Genomic DNA, 13,006 nt, shown 5'->3' with positions numbered 1-13,006 from the left:
ATGCTATGAGGGCAAAGATCATATCCACTTTTTTTCCAACTTTTTTTATTATTATTTAATAATGATCGACAAGATCATGGGACAAGAGGGGTACAATTCCACACAATTTCTACCACCAGAGTTCCATATCCCATTCCCTCATTTGAAAGCTTTCCTATTCTTTATCCCTCAGGGAGCATGGACCCAGGATCATTATAGGGTACAGAAGGTGGGAAATCTGGCTTCTGTGATTGCTTCTCTGCTGAACATGGGCGATGGCAGGTCGATCCATACTCCCAGCAATCATGTCCACTTTTCCCACCACTGTGTACTAGTTCATGGTAGATACATATTGTGGAAAGATAAATAAATGTTGTATTAACTATGTGCCAGACATTGCGCTAGAGTCACTGCATACATTATCTCACCTTCCTTCACCACATTGGAAGAGAGGAGTTAGAAAAGTAAATGGGGGAGTTGGGCTATAGCGCAGCGGGTTAAGTGCACGTGGCATGAAGCACAAGGACCGGCATAAGGATCCTGGTTCAAGCCCCCGGCTCCCCACCTGCAGGGGGATCGCTTCACAGGTGGTGAAGCAGGTCTGCAGGTGTCTATCTTTCTCTCCCCCTCTCTGTCTTCCCCTCCTCTCTCCATTTCTCTCTGTCCTATCCAACAATGACGACATCAATAACAACAGCAATAACAACTACAACAACAAAACAACAAGAGCAACAAAAGGGGATAAATAAATAAATATTAAAAAAAAAAAGAAAAGTAAATGGAAGATCAGAAAAGTAAAGCAACTGTCCAACGCCACCAATCAACAGCAAAGCTAGGACTAAAATGAGACTGCTACAGCCAGACTATTTCCACTACAACTTCCTCCAAAACAATAGTTCAGCCACTAACCTGGTGAGGTCCTTATATTCACAGTCTTATTGAAATTATCCTTGAGCATTTCCACCACAGATTTCATTTCTTCATCCACCTCTTCCAAGTTGATTATATCTTCAACCAAGGCAGTGTTAAGATTCACTCTTGTCTGGGACTGTCCCTTCCCTTTGGCTAGAAAGTTAATGTCATTGGATAAATGAAGAGCAGCATCAGCAGAGACAATAAGCAACTAGCGAAGCTCTACTGAATACAGAGCAAAATGTGAAATGCTAGAAAACTACAAAACATCATCTCACTCCCCTAAACAAGATTTTGTTGCTAAGTATCAAGTAGGTACCCAGCCTTGTGCTGACCAATTTCTCAGATATTACCACAGGCTTTATGAGAAACCCCAGGTGAAAATAGCAGTTTAGATGCAAACTAGCTTTATAAACTTAAGCAAGTTACTCTATTTTTCTTGCTTATCAGGTCCCTTTATCTATAAAACTGGAAAAATAACTATTATGTCAGGTTGCCACAAAGATACAAATTAAGTGACTCGTGTACTTAAAACAGCACTATCCACATGTCAAGCACTCCAGAAATGAATTCCTTACTTTCCAGAAAAATAAGCAGATGAAGAAGGTAAAGTGGTCTATTTAATACCACTGGACCATGAAATAAAAAGCCAAGACTTGGTCCCAGATCTGCCTATTTGTTTTTTAATTTGTAGGTAAATCTACTTTTATTAATGTCAAGGTAATACTTGTCTAATTTATCAGCTTTCACAGGTAGATTCTCACCTCCTCCCCGCCCCCTGACACACACACACACACACACACACACTTCTCTCTCCAGGTCCTGATGGAGTTCAGAGCCCTCTCGTCATCTTCCTCTAATATTTAGCCCTCTGGGAGTATGGATCAAAATTCTTTATGGGGTACAGAAGGTGAAAGAGATCACTAACAACAATAATAACTACAACAACAATAAAAAAAAAACAAGGGCAACAAAAAGGAAAATAAATTAATTTTTAAAAGGAAATTAAAGGTAAACAACATAAAAAAATAAAATGTGTAACTTCAGACTACATAGCAATAAAAATGAAGAATAAAGAAACTTCACTAATCCAATAAAAGGGGGGAAAAAAAGGAAGTCATGCTAAAGACAAATTACAAAATAAAAGTTATAGAAATTTAAATATCCGACACAATATAAAACAGGCCTGTTAAAAGTTAGAATTCTCTACAGAAATTTTTTAAGAGGTCAGAACCCAGGTCTAACCCTTGGTCCCTACCTGCAAGGGGGACACTTTACAAGTGGTGGAACTGTGCTACAGGTGTCAGTGTAGTTTGTGGGGAAGTAGATGGACCTCTCATACATAAAAGCCTGGGCTCTTCCCCCTGCCACCCCAAAAAAAAAAGAAAGAAAAGAAAAAATAACTGTCAAATATGAAAAATAAAAAAACTCTAAAATGTTCAGAAGAAAATACAAAGGGGGGTGGATTGATGCACATGGACCCAGGCTTAATCCCCAGTCCCCACCTGCAGGTGGAATGCTTTTTGAGTGGTGAAGCATTGCTACAGGTGTCTCTCTGTCTCTCACCCTCTCTACCTCCTTGTTCTCTCTCAATTTCAGGCTGTCTCTAGCCAATAAATAAAGATAATAAAAGAGAGAGAGAAAGAAAGAGAAAACACAAATGATTTTATTAGTAAACACTCGTAACACTTACAAATGACAAAGAACTAGTATACCTAATATGGAAACAATCCAATAAAAGAAAGTCAATCAACTTTACATGGGTAAATAAGACAAAAACTAAGTAGCCAGTTAAATGTGAAAAGATATTTCTTAATTTGCATCTTTTCAGAGACTTTACAAAACCAGAAGCTTCAGGTTTACAGCTCTGCTACTAATTAAATATAACCCTAGGTAGTGTCCCCAATTTCATCATTTGCACAAGAATGAGTTCTGTGCTTCATTAAATAATCATAATTCTTTCAAATATATATTTACATATATAATTATGAGAATCAAATTATTAAAGTAGATTTAAGTAAACAAATATATTGATTATATTTATTATATTATATTACTATTATGAGAGTGCACACACACACACGAGAGAGAGGAGGTAATGCAGCAGCTAGAGTATTGAATTTAAAGGCATGAGGTCCTGAATTTGATCCCTGGTATCATACATGCCTGAGTAATGCTCTGGTTCTGTCTCCCTTCTCTTTCTCTCTCTCTCTCTCATGTTAGTCAAAAAATATTTTTTAAATATACATACATATAATGCAACATACAGATAAAAAATTATTACTACTTCCACTGCTAGCAGAACATAAAAACATTAATGTTCTTTCAGTAACTTGCTAATCTGTATATTAACGGAAAAATGGGCAGTCTGCTCAAAATCATAAAAGGCAAGTCAGTAAAAAATGTTTCTGCAACACACATCCAGCACCATCCTTAGGAGTGAACTCCTTGACTCACCACTGCAAATAGCTGTTAAGTTAGATAATTTTCTGTCACTCATTCTCTCATGAAGCTACACACACACACACACACACACAAAACCTTGTTAGGAACTAAACAAGCCATAGACCCTCTCCTCAGAGATTCAGCATGGAACACAGATAATAACCAACCAATCCCACAATTAACTAATTAATTAGTGCTGTGCTATGTACATCAAGGGTAAAATAACAATGTGCACAAGTGCATGTAACTAGGGACCTGACCCAGCCTAAGAGGTCAGGGAAAGGCTTCCCTGAGGAAGCAACATTTAAGCTGAGACCTGCGGTATATCAAAGTCTCATTCTTGGATGACACAAACCATTAAGATCATCCATCTAAATCCATGGCTCTAATACCTCCTCATCCAACAACCTTCTGGTTTTAATTTTACTTCCAACATAGATCTTTTTATAAGGAGAAAATATGTTGATCTTTGCCACAAGAATTCTGGCTTGCTTGGCATTTATACATCTAGTTCTAAATCAAAATGGAATAGATTGGGTATTTTCTAAGCCACCATAAGAACACATAAAGTAGTTTGGTAATGAGAAAACAGAACCTAGATTCTAATACCGTCTCTGTTACTGTGCTCTTTTAAGCTAATCAAGAAAAATATCTGACACATCATTTCTTCACATGGGCAAGAGAAACTCCATAAATCTCTGAGGTCCCTTTAAACTACGATAATTTGAGTTCAGTATAAATATAAATATAAATCTTATTTCTACCTTTGGCTTTCTTGGTAGCAAAATGACGGATGGGTACAGCTGAGTAGACCATGCATTGCATATGATCATTTTGTCTTCTGGCTACTGTCTTCATTGTGATTTCTGAAGCCGATCTGGTGAAGGCTGCAAGGGAGCTGTAAAAGGCAGGATGGACCAAGCGGAAGCACTTTATGCCCAAGGCCATGACTGAAAGCAATCCTTGTGAACATCCACTAAAAACAAGACAAAAAGGAGATCTAAGTAAAAAAGACCTTATTGTAATTTTAGGGAACAATTTGTAGCTTTTATTGAGCAACTGAAATAAACACATTATTGAATCTTCCAATAGCTAGAGAAGGAAATATGACTAGTCCTACCTTACAGAACAAAAAATACTAAAACTCAAGAGAGATTCAACTTGTACACAACCTGAAGAACTTCAAACATCCAAGCTCTTTCCACTGCACCAAATGACTCTGAGTACATAAGGAACAGAAAGTTAAGTGAATGCAAATCAGTCTGAACTTTTAAAGATGTTAAATCCCTATATGTGAAAAGGCAAAAAAAAAAAAAAATCTTGATAGTTATACTATAGAGAGGACAGAGTACTGAAAGAGAACTTTAAATAAGAAACCCATTTCAACAGGCATAAAATAACTGGAAAATTCACACAACAGCACTGAATTAAATTTTCTTTGGTTCCTTATGCACTAATTACCAATTAGAAGGTACTTTAATGTGAGTCTTAAACATGGTTTAGGTTTGAGGTCTTCCGTGCTATAGAACTAGAGCTCTGGAAAATGCCACCCTCCTGTGTTAACACAAGTAACATATTATATTTATGAGATTTCTGACCATGAAAAGATATTAGAACCTACAGTTACCTTTGGGGTAGAATATTATACTGGCTAACTTACAATGTACCATTAATACATTCTACCAGCAATCTGGCTTTCAATCAGTTAAAATTAAAAACAATTAAAACCAAATACCTGGGAGGTATTATCTTAAAAGTCAGTTCCAGGCCTCATTTTTAAAAAATCCATCTGAAAATTTTGATGCAGCATAATAGATAAGAGCATTAGATTTGATGCAGCAAAAAAGCATGCCCTTTGTAGCCAGGAAAACTTAGAATCCAATCCCAGCAATATCTAGTTGACTAAATGCCCCTGAACATCTCTGCAGCTTGACTTCCTGAACTGAAAGATGAGAAAAATTACATTCATCACTTGGAATTGAGAGGAACTGGAATGTGTATACAGGTAAAATACTTCACAAGTATCGTGAAAATAGCAGGAACTACCCAAAAGAATAACTATTGTTAGGAGTCTTGTGGTACCGGCAGGTTAAGCACACGTGGTACAAAGGAAGCACAAAGACTGGCCTAAGGATCCCAGTTTGAGCCCTCAGCTCCCCACCTGCAGGCGAGTTGCTCACAGGTGGTGAAGCAGGTCTTGCAGGTGTCTACCTTTCTCTCCTCCTCTCTCTCTCCCCTTCTCTCTTCCCCTCCTCTCTCCATTTCTCTCTGTCCTACCTAACAACAACAATAACAATAAAAAACAAGGGCAACAAAAGGAAAATAATTAAATAAATACTTTTTAAAAAAGAATATCTATTGATGCTTGATGTTGAGGAATTTCTCAACATCAGATGCTTACCACCTTTCCTTTCAAGGGCTTTCAAGCCAGGATTAGAAGCAAAAAAAAAAAAAGTTAGGGGGCTAGGCAGTGGCACACCTGGGTAAGGGCTCACATTACAGTGTACAAGGACCCAGGTTCAAGCCCCTGGTCCTCACCAGTACGGAGGAAGCTTCATGAGTGGTGAAGCAGGTCTGCAGGTGTCTCTCTGTCTCCTTCCCTCTCTATCTCAATTTTTTTCAATTTTTTTCAATTTTTTAATTATATTTATTTATTTTCCCTTTTGTTGCCCTTGTTTTTTACTGTTGTTGTAGTTATTGTTGTTGTTATTGATGTCACTATTGTTGGATAGGACAGAGAGAAATGGAGAGAGGAGGGGAAGACAGAGAGAGGGAAAGAAAGACAGACACCTGCAAACTTGCTTCACCACCTGTGAAGCGACTCCCCTGAAGGTGGGGAGCCTGCAGCTTGAACCGGGATCCTTACGCTGGTCCTTGCACTTTGCACCTTGTGTGCTTAACCTACTGCGCCACTGCCCAACTCCCTATCTCCTTTCAATTTATCTCTGTCTCTACCCAATAAATAAATAAATAAATATATATATATGTATATATATATATATTTTTTTTAAAAAGAAAAAATTAGGGAGCCAGGTGGTAGTGCACCTGGTTAAGCATACAAATTTGCCATGCATAAGGACCTAGAATCAAGCCCCTGCTCCCCACCTGCAGTGGGCAAGCTTCATGAACAGTGCAGCAGATCTGCAGGTGTCTCTTTCTCCTCTTCACTACTTTCTCCTCTCAATTTCTATCTGTCCTATCAAATAAAAATGAAAGAAAAGAAAAAATGGCCACCAAAAGCAGTGGATTCATTGTGCAGTCACCAAGCCCCAGTGATAACCCTGGTGGCAATAAAAAAAAAAAACGTTGGGAGTCGGGTGGTAGCACAGCAGGTTAAGCATACATGGCGCAAAGCGCAAGGACCGGCAAAAGAATCCCAGTTCAAGCCCCTGGCTCCCCACCTGCAGGGGAGTCACTTCACAGGTGGTGAAGCAGGTCTGCAGGTGTCTATCTTTCTCTCCCTCTATCTTCCCCTCCTCTCTCCATTTCTCTCTGTCCTAACGACAACATCAACAACAACAATAACTACAACAACAATATAAAGACAACAAGGGCAACAAAAGGGAAAAATAAATAAATTTAAAAAAATTTTAAATGTTATCAAGGCTAGGTGGTGACATATCCAGTCAAACACACACATTACCATGCACGAGGACTCGAGTTCAAGCCCTTGGTTCCCATCTGCAGGCAGGAGGCTTTACAAGCAGTAAAACAGTGCTGCAAACGTCTCTCTCTTTCTCTCTCCTCCTTCTGTACTCTCCATTTCTCTGTCTCTTATCAAAAAGAATGAAAAGGAAAGAAAAAGAAAAGAAGAGAAGAGAAGAGACGGCCACCAGGAGAAGTAGATTCATTGTGAAGACAATAAGCCCCAGAGAAAACCCTGAAGAAAAAAAAAAAAAAAAAAAGAAAAGAAAAAACTTATGTCATTACTGATATACAATGTAGCCTGGAGTCAGTCAAATCTGGGTGTAAATTTCAAAGTTGGCAATTCACTCCATCTTTCTGGGCACCACTTTGCTTATCTGCAATTGAAAAAAACAATTTTTTTTCCTTTTTCCTCTCTTCCATTAATTCCTTCATTTTTCATGTTCTGCAAAGCTGGAACCTTAAACATGCTTAATTTCACAGCTCCCAGGTCAAGTTTTTCACTTGGATGGAAAGACAGAAAAAGGAAGAGACATTAAGCATTGGAGCTTTTCAAGGTTCCATGGCACTCTCTTAACCAGGTCCCTACACTGCTCTCATGGCGTATCCTGTCTGATAAAATACCCCTCCCACCCCATATGATCCTGGTCTCCTGATTGTGAATGCATGTACAGCATTGGCAGAATCAGTAATATAGCACCTATTTAACTATGTTGGCTATCATTAATTTTTAAAGAAAACCAAACCAGTAGCACAGAGGCAAACAATTTCTCCTGATAGAATTTTTAACAGTCAAGTATGCCAGCTGTGATTTGTGTGTGAAATTAGTAAAAAATATCTAGATTTTTAATTTTAAACATTTTTATTACCTTTATTTATTGGATATAGATAGCCAGAAATCGAGAGGGTAAGGGGAGGTAAGAGAGGGAGAGAGACAGAGACACCTGCAGCACTGCACTGCTTTATCACTTGTGAAGCTTTCCCCCTGCAGGTGGGGACCAGGGGCTCAAACCGGGGTCCTTAACACATTGTAACATGTGCGCTAAACCAAGTGCACTACCACCCAGCCCCCAATATCCAGACTTTTTAGATAGACAACTTTTTTTGCTTCTTTAACTATAGGGTTGTCATTAGTCATGATGCATTTTTGCATAGGAAAACATGAAAAAATATGTCATACCTTTCCTGACAAACCAATAGTATCAATGATTACTATTAACTGAGGCTAGGCCTGGGCTGGCTTTACCCATACTGGTTACTTAACACTCTCAATAATGTCACAAAGAAAGTATATTAAGAGGGAGCTGGGCTGTAGCACAGCAGGTTAAGCGCAAAGCGCAAGGAACGGCATAAGGATCCTGGTTCAAGCCCTCAGCTCCCCCCCCACCTGCAGGGGAATCACTTCACAGGTGGTAAAGCAGGTCTGCAGGTGTCTATCTTCCTCTCCCCCTCTCTGTCTTCCCTTCCTCTCTCCACTTTTCTCTGTCCTGTCCAACAGCAATGACAACAATAATAACTACAACAATAAAACAAGGGCAACAAAAGGGAATAAATAAATATATATATAAAAAAAGTATAATAGCAGGTTGGAAGTTGGTGCAATGGATAAAGCACTCGACTGTAAAAAATGAAGTTCCAACTTTGATCCTCAGGATTGCATGTACCATGCTAATATTCTGATTCTCACTGCCTCAGTCTCATAAATAATAGTAACAGAAGTTCAATAAAACTATCACTGTTCAAGGGCATGGAGCTAGTAGTCCCATCCTATTGCAGCAAAACTGTAACAAAAATCTGGCCCTAAATGAGGTTGCTATATCTAGGGCTTTGCCTAATATAGACAATGACTAACCCACACTAATATCCAAATATGGCCATATAATAATGTGTGTTTCTTGTTTTTTATTCTACAGGGTATCAATTTGGCTGCTCCATTTAAAACTGGTTTCCTGGTGTTCCTGTTGTAGGTCATAATCCCTATCCACAAAGCAACAGGAAATCAAAATGGGTTAGAAATAAACAACCTTTGACAGAAAATGCAGCACCCAAAAGCAGAGCCAGTACACATGAGCAGGAAGGCAACTCTATAAATAAACCACATTGCTGAAATGCTTAAGGCATATATTTTAATTGCACAGAAGTCAGGAAATGTCAAAGTAGAAGTTCAATAAAGGCAGTCCCTAGGGTCCTTTACCTTAGGGCATGCATATTAACACTCAGTCCAGCACAAATGAAAAGGTAAAGTCCAGACAAGAAACTTATAGCAGCCTAAGTACAACGTAAGAAAATTAGCCTATACTCAGAAGCAATGTGACAGGAAGCACCTGGGCTTTGCACGCAGTCTTGAGCTAGAATCTCATTTTCTCTATTTAGTAGCTGTGTGACCTTGGGTAGGTTATTTTGCATTTCTGAGCTACAACTTCCACTGCATCTTTATCATGATATTCATGGGCATTAAAAAAGATAAAAGAGGGAGTCGGGCAGTAGCGCAGCAGGTTAAGCGCATGTGCTGCAAAGCGCAAGGACCGGCCTAAGGATCCCGGTTCGAGCCCCTGGCTCCCCAACTGCAGGAGAGTCGCTTCATGAGCGGTGAAGCAGGTCTGCAGGTGTCTATCTTTCTCTCCTGCTCTGTCATCCCCTCCTCTCTCCATTTCTCTCTTTCCTATCTAACAACAACATCAATAACAACAACAATAACTACAACAACAATAAAAAAAAAGATGAGGGCAACAAAAGGGAAAATAAAAAAAAACTTCAAAAAAAGATAAAAGAATGATAATATTTAATATGTACATAGTGATAACTATGTGTCAGAAATTATGTGTTATTATACTATATGCATTAACTCCTGTGAGCCTCCTAATAACCCTGTATTATTTTACACATTTTTAAAAAACTTATTTATCCTCTTTTGTTCCCCTTGTTTTTTATTGTTGTAGTTATTATTGTTATTGATGTTACTGTTAGGTAGGACAGAGAGAAATGGAGAGAGGAGGGGAAAACAGAGAGGGGAAGAGAAAAATAGACACCTGCAGACCTGCTTCACCGCCTGTGAAGCGACTCCCCTACAGGTGAGGAGCCAGGGGCTCAAACTGGGATCCTTTCACTGGTCCTTGCACTTTGCACCACCTGCGCTTAACCAGCTGCGCTACCACCCAACTCCCTATTTTTCCCATTTTACAGCTGAGGAAACAGAGACATGGATAAATAATTTGTCCAAGATTTGATTCATATAATCAAGCTCCAGAGTCTATGTTCTTAACTATCAGTGTAATGATTATATAAAACATAGAACAACACCTGGTGTTCAATAGGTACACAAAAAAGTAGCTATGAAGATATTAAACTGTTGACATCTTTTTAAAAATGAAACACATTCTATTTCCAAAATTAATGATCTCAAAACTTTCATTTTCCTGTTCTTCATAGAAATACATTTTAATTTTGGAGGGGCCAGGAGATGGTGTATTCAGTTGAGCATACACATTACCATTGGCAAGAGCCTTTGTTCAATCCCCAGACCCCTACCTACAGAGAGGAAGCTTCATGAGCAGTGAAGCAAGCATGCAAGTGTTTCTCTTTCTCTTTCCCTCTCTTATCTCCCCCTTCTCTCTTAATTTCTCTTTCTCCTACCAAATAAAAGAAAGGATAAAAAAGGAATATAGGCAAACATTTTAATGTGGGAAAGCACTAGATGAAGAATACAAAGTCTTGACTTATCCAGTACCTCTCAGCAACCCTTCCTAATCTGGTTGCATATTACATTAACTTTTCATATGTAAAATTAACACATAAATGTATTTAATATCATAGGACAGAGAGAAATTGAGAAGGGACGAGGAGATAGGGAAAGAGAAAAAGAAATACCTGCATTACTGCTGTAGCACCCTGAAACCACCCTAGGGGCTTGAAGCCAAGTCCTTGTGCATGGTCATGTGTGTGCTCAAGCCTATGTGCCATCAACCTACCCTAGTATTGTACATTTTTATGCACACACACTCACACTTACCTCCTTGGGGTTTGTTTGGTGTTTTTTTTGTTTTTGTTGTTTTTTATTGCTGTAGTTATTGATGTCGTCATTGTTGGATAGGCCAGAGAGAAATGGAGAGAGGAGGGGAAGACAGAGAGGAGGAGAGAAAGATAGACACCAGCAGACCTGCTTCACCGTCTGTGAAGCCACTGTCTTGCAGGTGGGGAGCCAGGGGCTCTAGGGGTTTGTTTGTTTGTTTCTTCCAGTTTCCAGTTTAAGCATCACTTCCTCAGAGGATGCCTTCTTGGCCAGTTCCTCCAGCCTAATTAGGTCAAGTTTGTCCTATAGTTCACTTTCCTAATTCCCCATACTTTTCATATCACTTAATTTTTAAAACGTTAGTGAATATCTGTGTGACTATTTGGCTTCTCTCTCCAGAAGGCAATAAGCACTAGAAAGACTGGGACAATGGTAATCTTAATATTATATCCTCAGTACTGAAACACAGTCCCTGACACAGAAGATAATGAATAAGTATGAGGAATACATAAACATAATACCAGAACAATTAAATGGGTTCCTCCATCTCTAAAGTCAGTGCTGTGTAAATATATTTGTAGTATCTAACTACACAAGAGCCGTGTCCGGCACAATCAAAAAAGGGATAGTAACACTTTCACAAGTAAAGACAATCTGCCTAAGTCTAGATTTCTATCTAGTTACTCCCTACCAGTTATCCTCTTCGCATTTATAAGCATTTTGTAGTCAAAATGCTTGTGACTTACAGCAAATAATTTCTCCAACCTGAGTTTTGTCTCCTCTTCTATAAAACAAACAGAAGGAGTAGGTGTTCATTCTTCCCAACTATAGAGTTGTCCCAGATTCTGGGAATCGCAAGGGTCGGGTGAATGGAAAAAAAGACACTGAACTTAAAGAAAGCCTGGGAAAAACCTGGCTCCAGCACTTCCTAAATTAGTCAATCTCATCTTTAAAATTTATATAATATCAGGACGATCGAATGAGATATGGACTGCATTTTGTAATTGATTATTGAAGTAACAATGGACTCTCCCCTTGATTTTGGGGTTGTGGTTAAAATTTGAGACTTGGGGAGTCGGGCTGTAGCGCAGCAGGTTAAGCGCAGGTGGCGCAAAGCGCAAGGACTGGCGTAAAGCTCCCGGTTCGAGCCCCGGCTCCCCACCGCTTCACAATCGGTGAAGCAGGTCTGCAGGTGTCTTTCTCTCCCCCTCTGTCTTCCCCTCCTCTCTCCATTTCTCTCTGTCCTCTCCAACAACGACGACAATAATAACTACAACAATAAAACAACAAGGGCAACAAAAAGGGAATAAATAAGTAAATAAATATTTAAAAATTTTGAGACTTGGAATTTTAAGACATCATTTGCTAACCACGTGCCCCTGTTTAACTTTTTTTTTCTGAGCTTCTCCTTCTTCTAGGGGGACAGTAATAACCTAACTTCAAGGAATTGTTCTGAAAATTAAATGACCCTTCTAGGTAGTTTGCCACCAACCAGAAGCTACTATTTTGGTATGCCCCACCCCTGGGCCTCCGGTTTCCAACATTAAAAGAGGCCCGCCCCTTTTAGTGCACGGCGTGAGGCCCTCACGGAGCGTGGGTCCCGCCCACCTCCTTAGAGGTCAAGCCGAGTTCGAATGGGACAGGCCGAAAGACTGCAGTGAGACTCCCTAAAGCCCCCAGCAGCCCAGAGTAGAGATCTTTGACAACCAACCCCCACGCGTGTCTTTCGAGGCCGTGCAGAGATCACTCACCAGCTGTCGCCCAGGATATTAGGTTAAGACTCCTGCGACGTCGGCGGCGGCGCGGGCGTCGTGACGTCACGGGACGAGGCGGCGCAGGCGTAGCGCGTCACCGGCGGCCTGGAAGCAGGAGGTGTAAGAGGCGGTCGTGTGTAAGAAGAGCCATCGGATCGAGGAGTCGGGACCTGTTTGGGGGGCATGAGCGGAGGGGACGACGCCGAGTCCACAAGGTGAGTCCGGCCACACGGTACACTTCCACGCCGGCCCTTCGAGGAGT

At 40.0% G+C, this 13,006-nt stretch overlaps 2 protein-coding genes across 6 annotated transcripts in view; one reads left to right on the top strand and one right to left on the bottom strand.

Annotated features, from left to right (window-relative positions):
- The window catches only part of MRRF (mitochondrial ribosome recycling factor), a 74,111-nt gene extending 61,232 nt beyond the window's left edge, over positions 1-12,879 (bottom strand). The window contains exons 1-3 of one of the 4 annotated variants that reach the window (XM_007539941.3): positions 12,742-12,879; positions 4,101-4,312; positions 889-1,044 (exon numbers count right to left, since the gene is read on the bottom strand). In XM_007539941.3, the coding sequence (XP_007540003.1) occupies positions 889-1,044; positions 4,101-4,284 (340 nt within the window). In that variant the 5' untranslated portion in view covers positions 4,285-4,312; positions 12,742-12,879. Of the gene's footprint in view, positions 1-888; positions 1,045-4,100; positions 4,313-11,736; positions 11,829-12,701 lie in introns of those variants that run through there. The other 3 variants (XM_016184999.2, XM_060200106.1, XM_016185000.2) reach the window with 3 other exon arrangements.
- Positions 12,824-13,006, top strand: part of RBM18 (RNA binding motif protein 18) — a 33,399-nt gene continuing 33,216 nt past the window's right edge. For both annotated transcript variants that reach the window (XM_007539940.3, XM_060200107.1), the window contains exon 1: positions 12,824-12,959. The gene's annotated coding sequence lies outside the window, so the exon portion shown is untranslated. The remainder of the gene's footprint in view (positions 12,960-13,006) is intronic.

This window comes from Erinaceus europaeus, chromosome 10, assembly GCF_950295315.1.
Source record: "Erinaceus europaeus chromosome 10, mEriEur2.1, whole genome shotgun sequence".
NCBI lineage: Eukaryota > Metazoa > Chordata > Mammalia > Eulipotyphla > Erinaceidae > Erinaceus > Erinaceus europaeus.
This window is presented reverse-complemented; position numbering and strand designations above follow the sequence as displayed.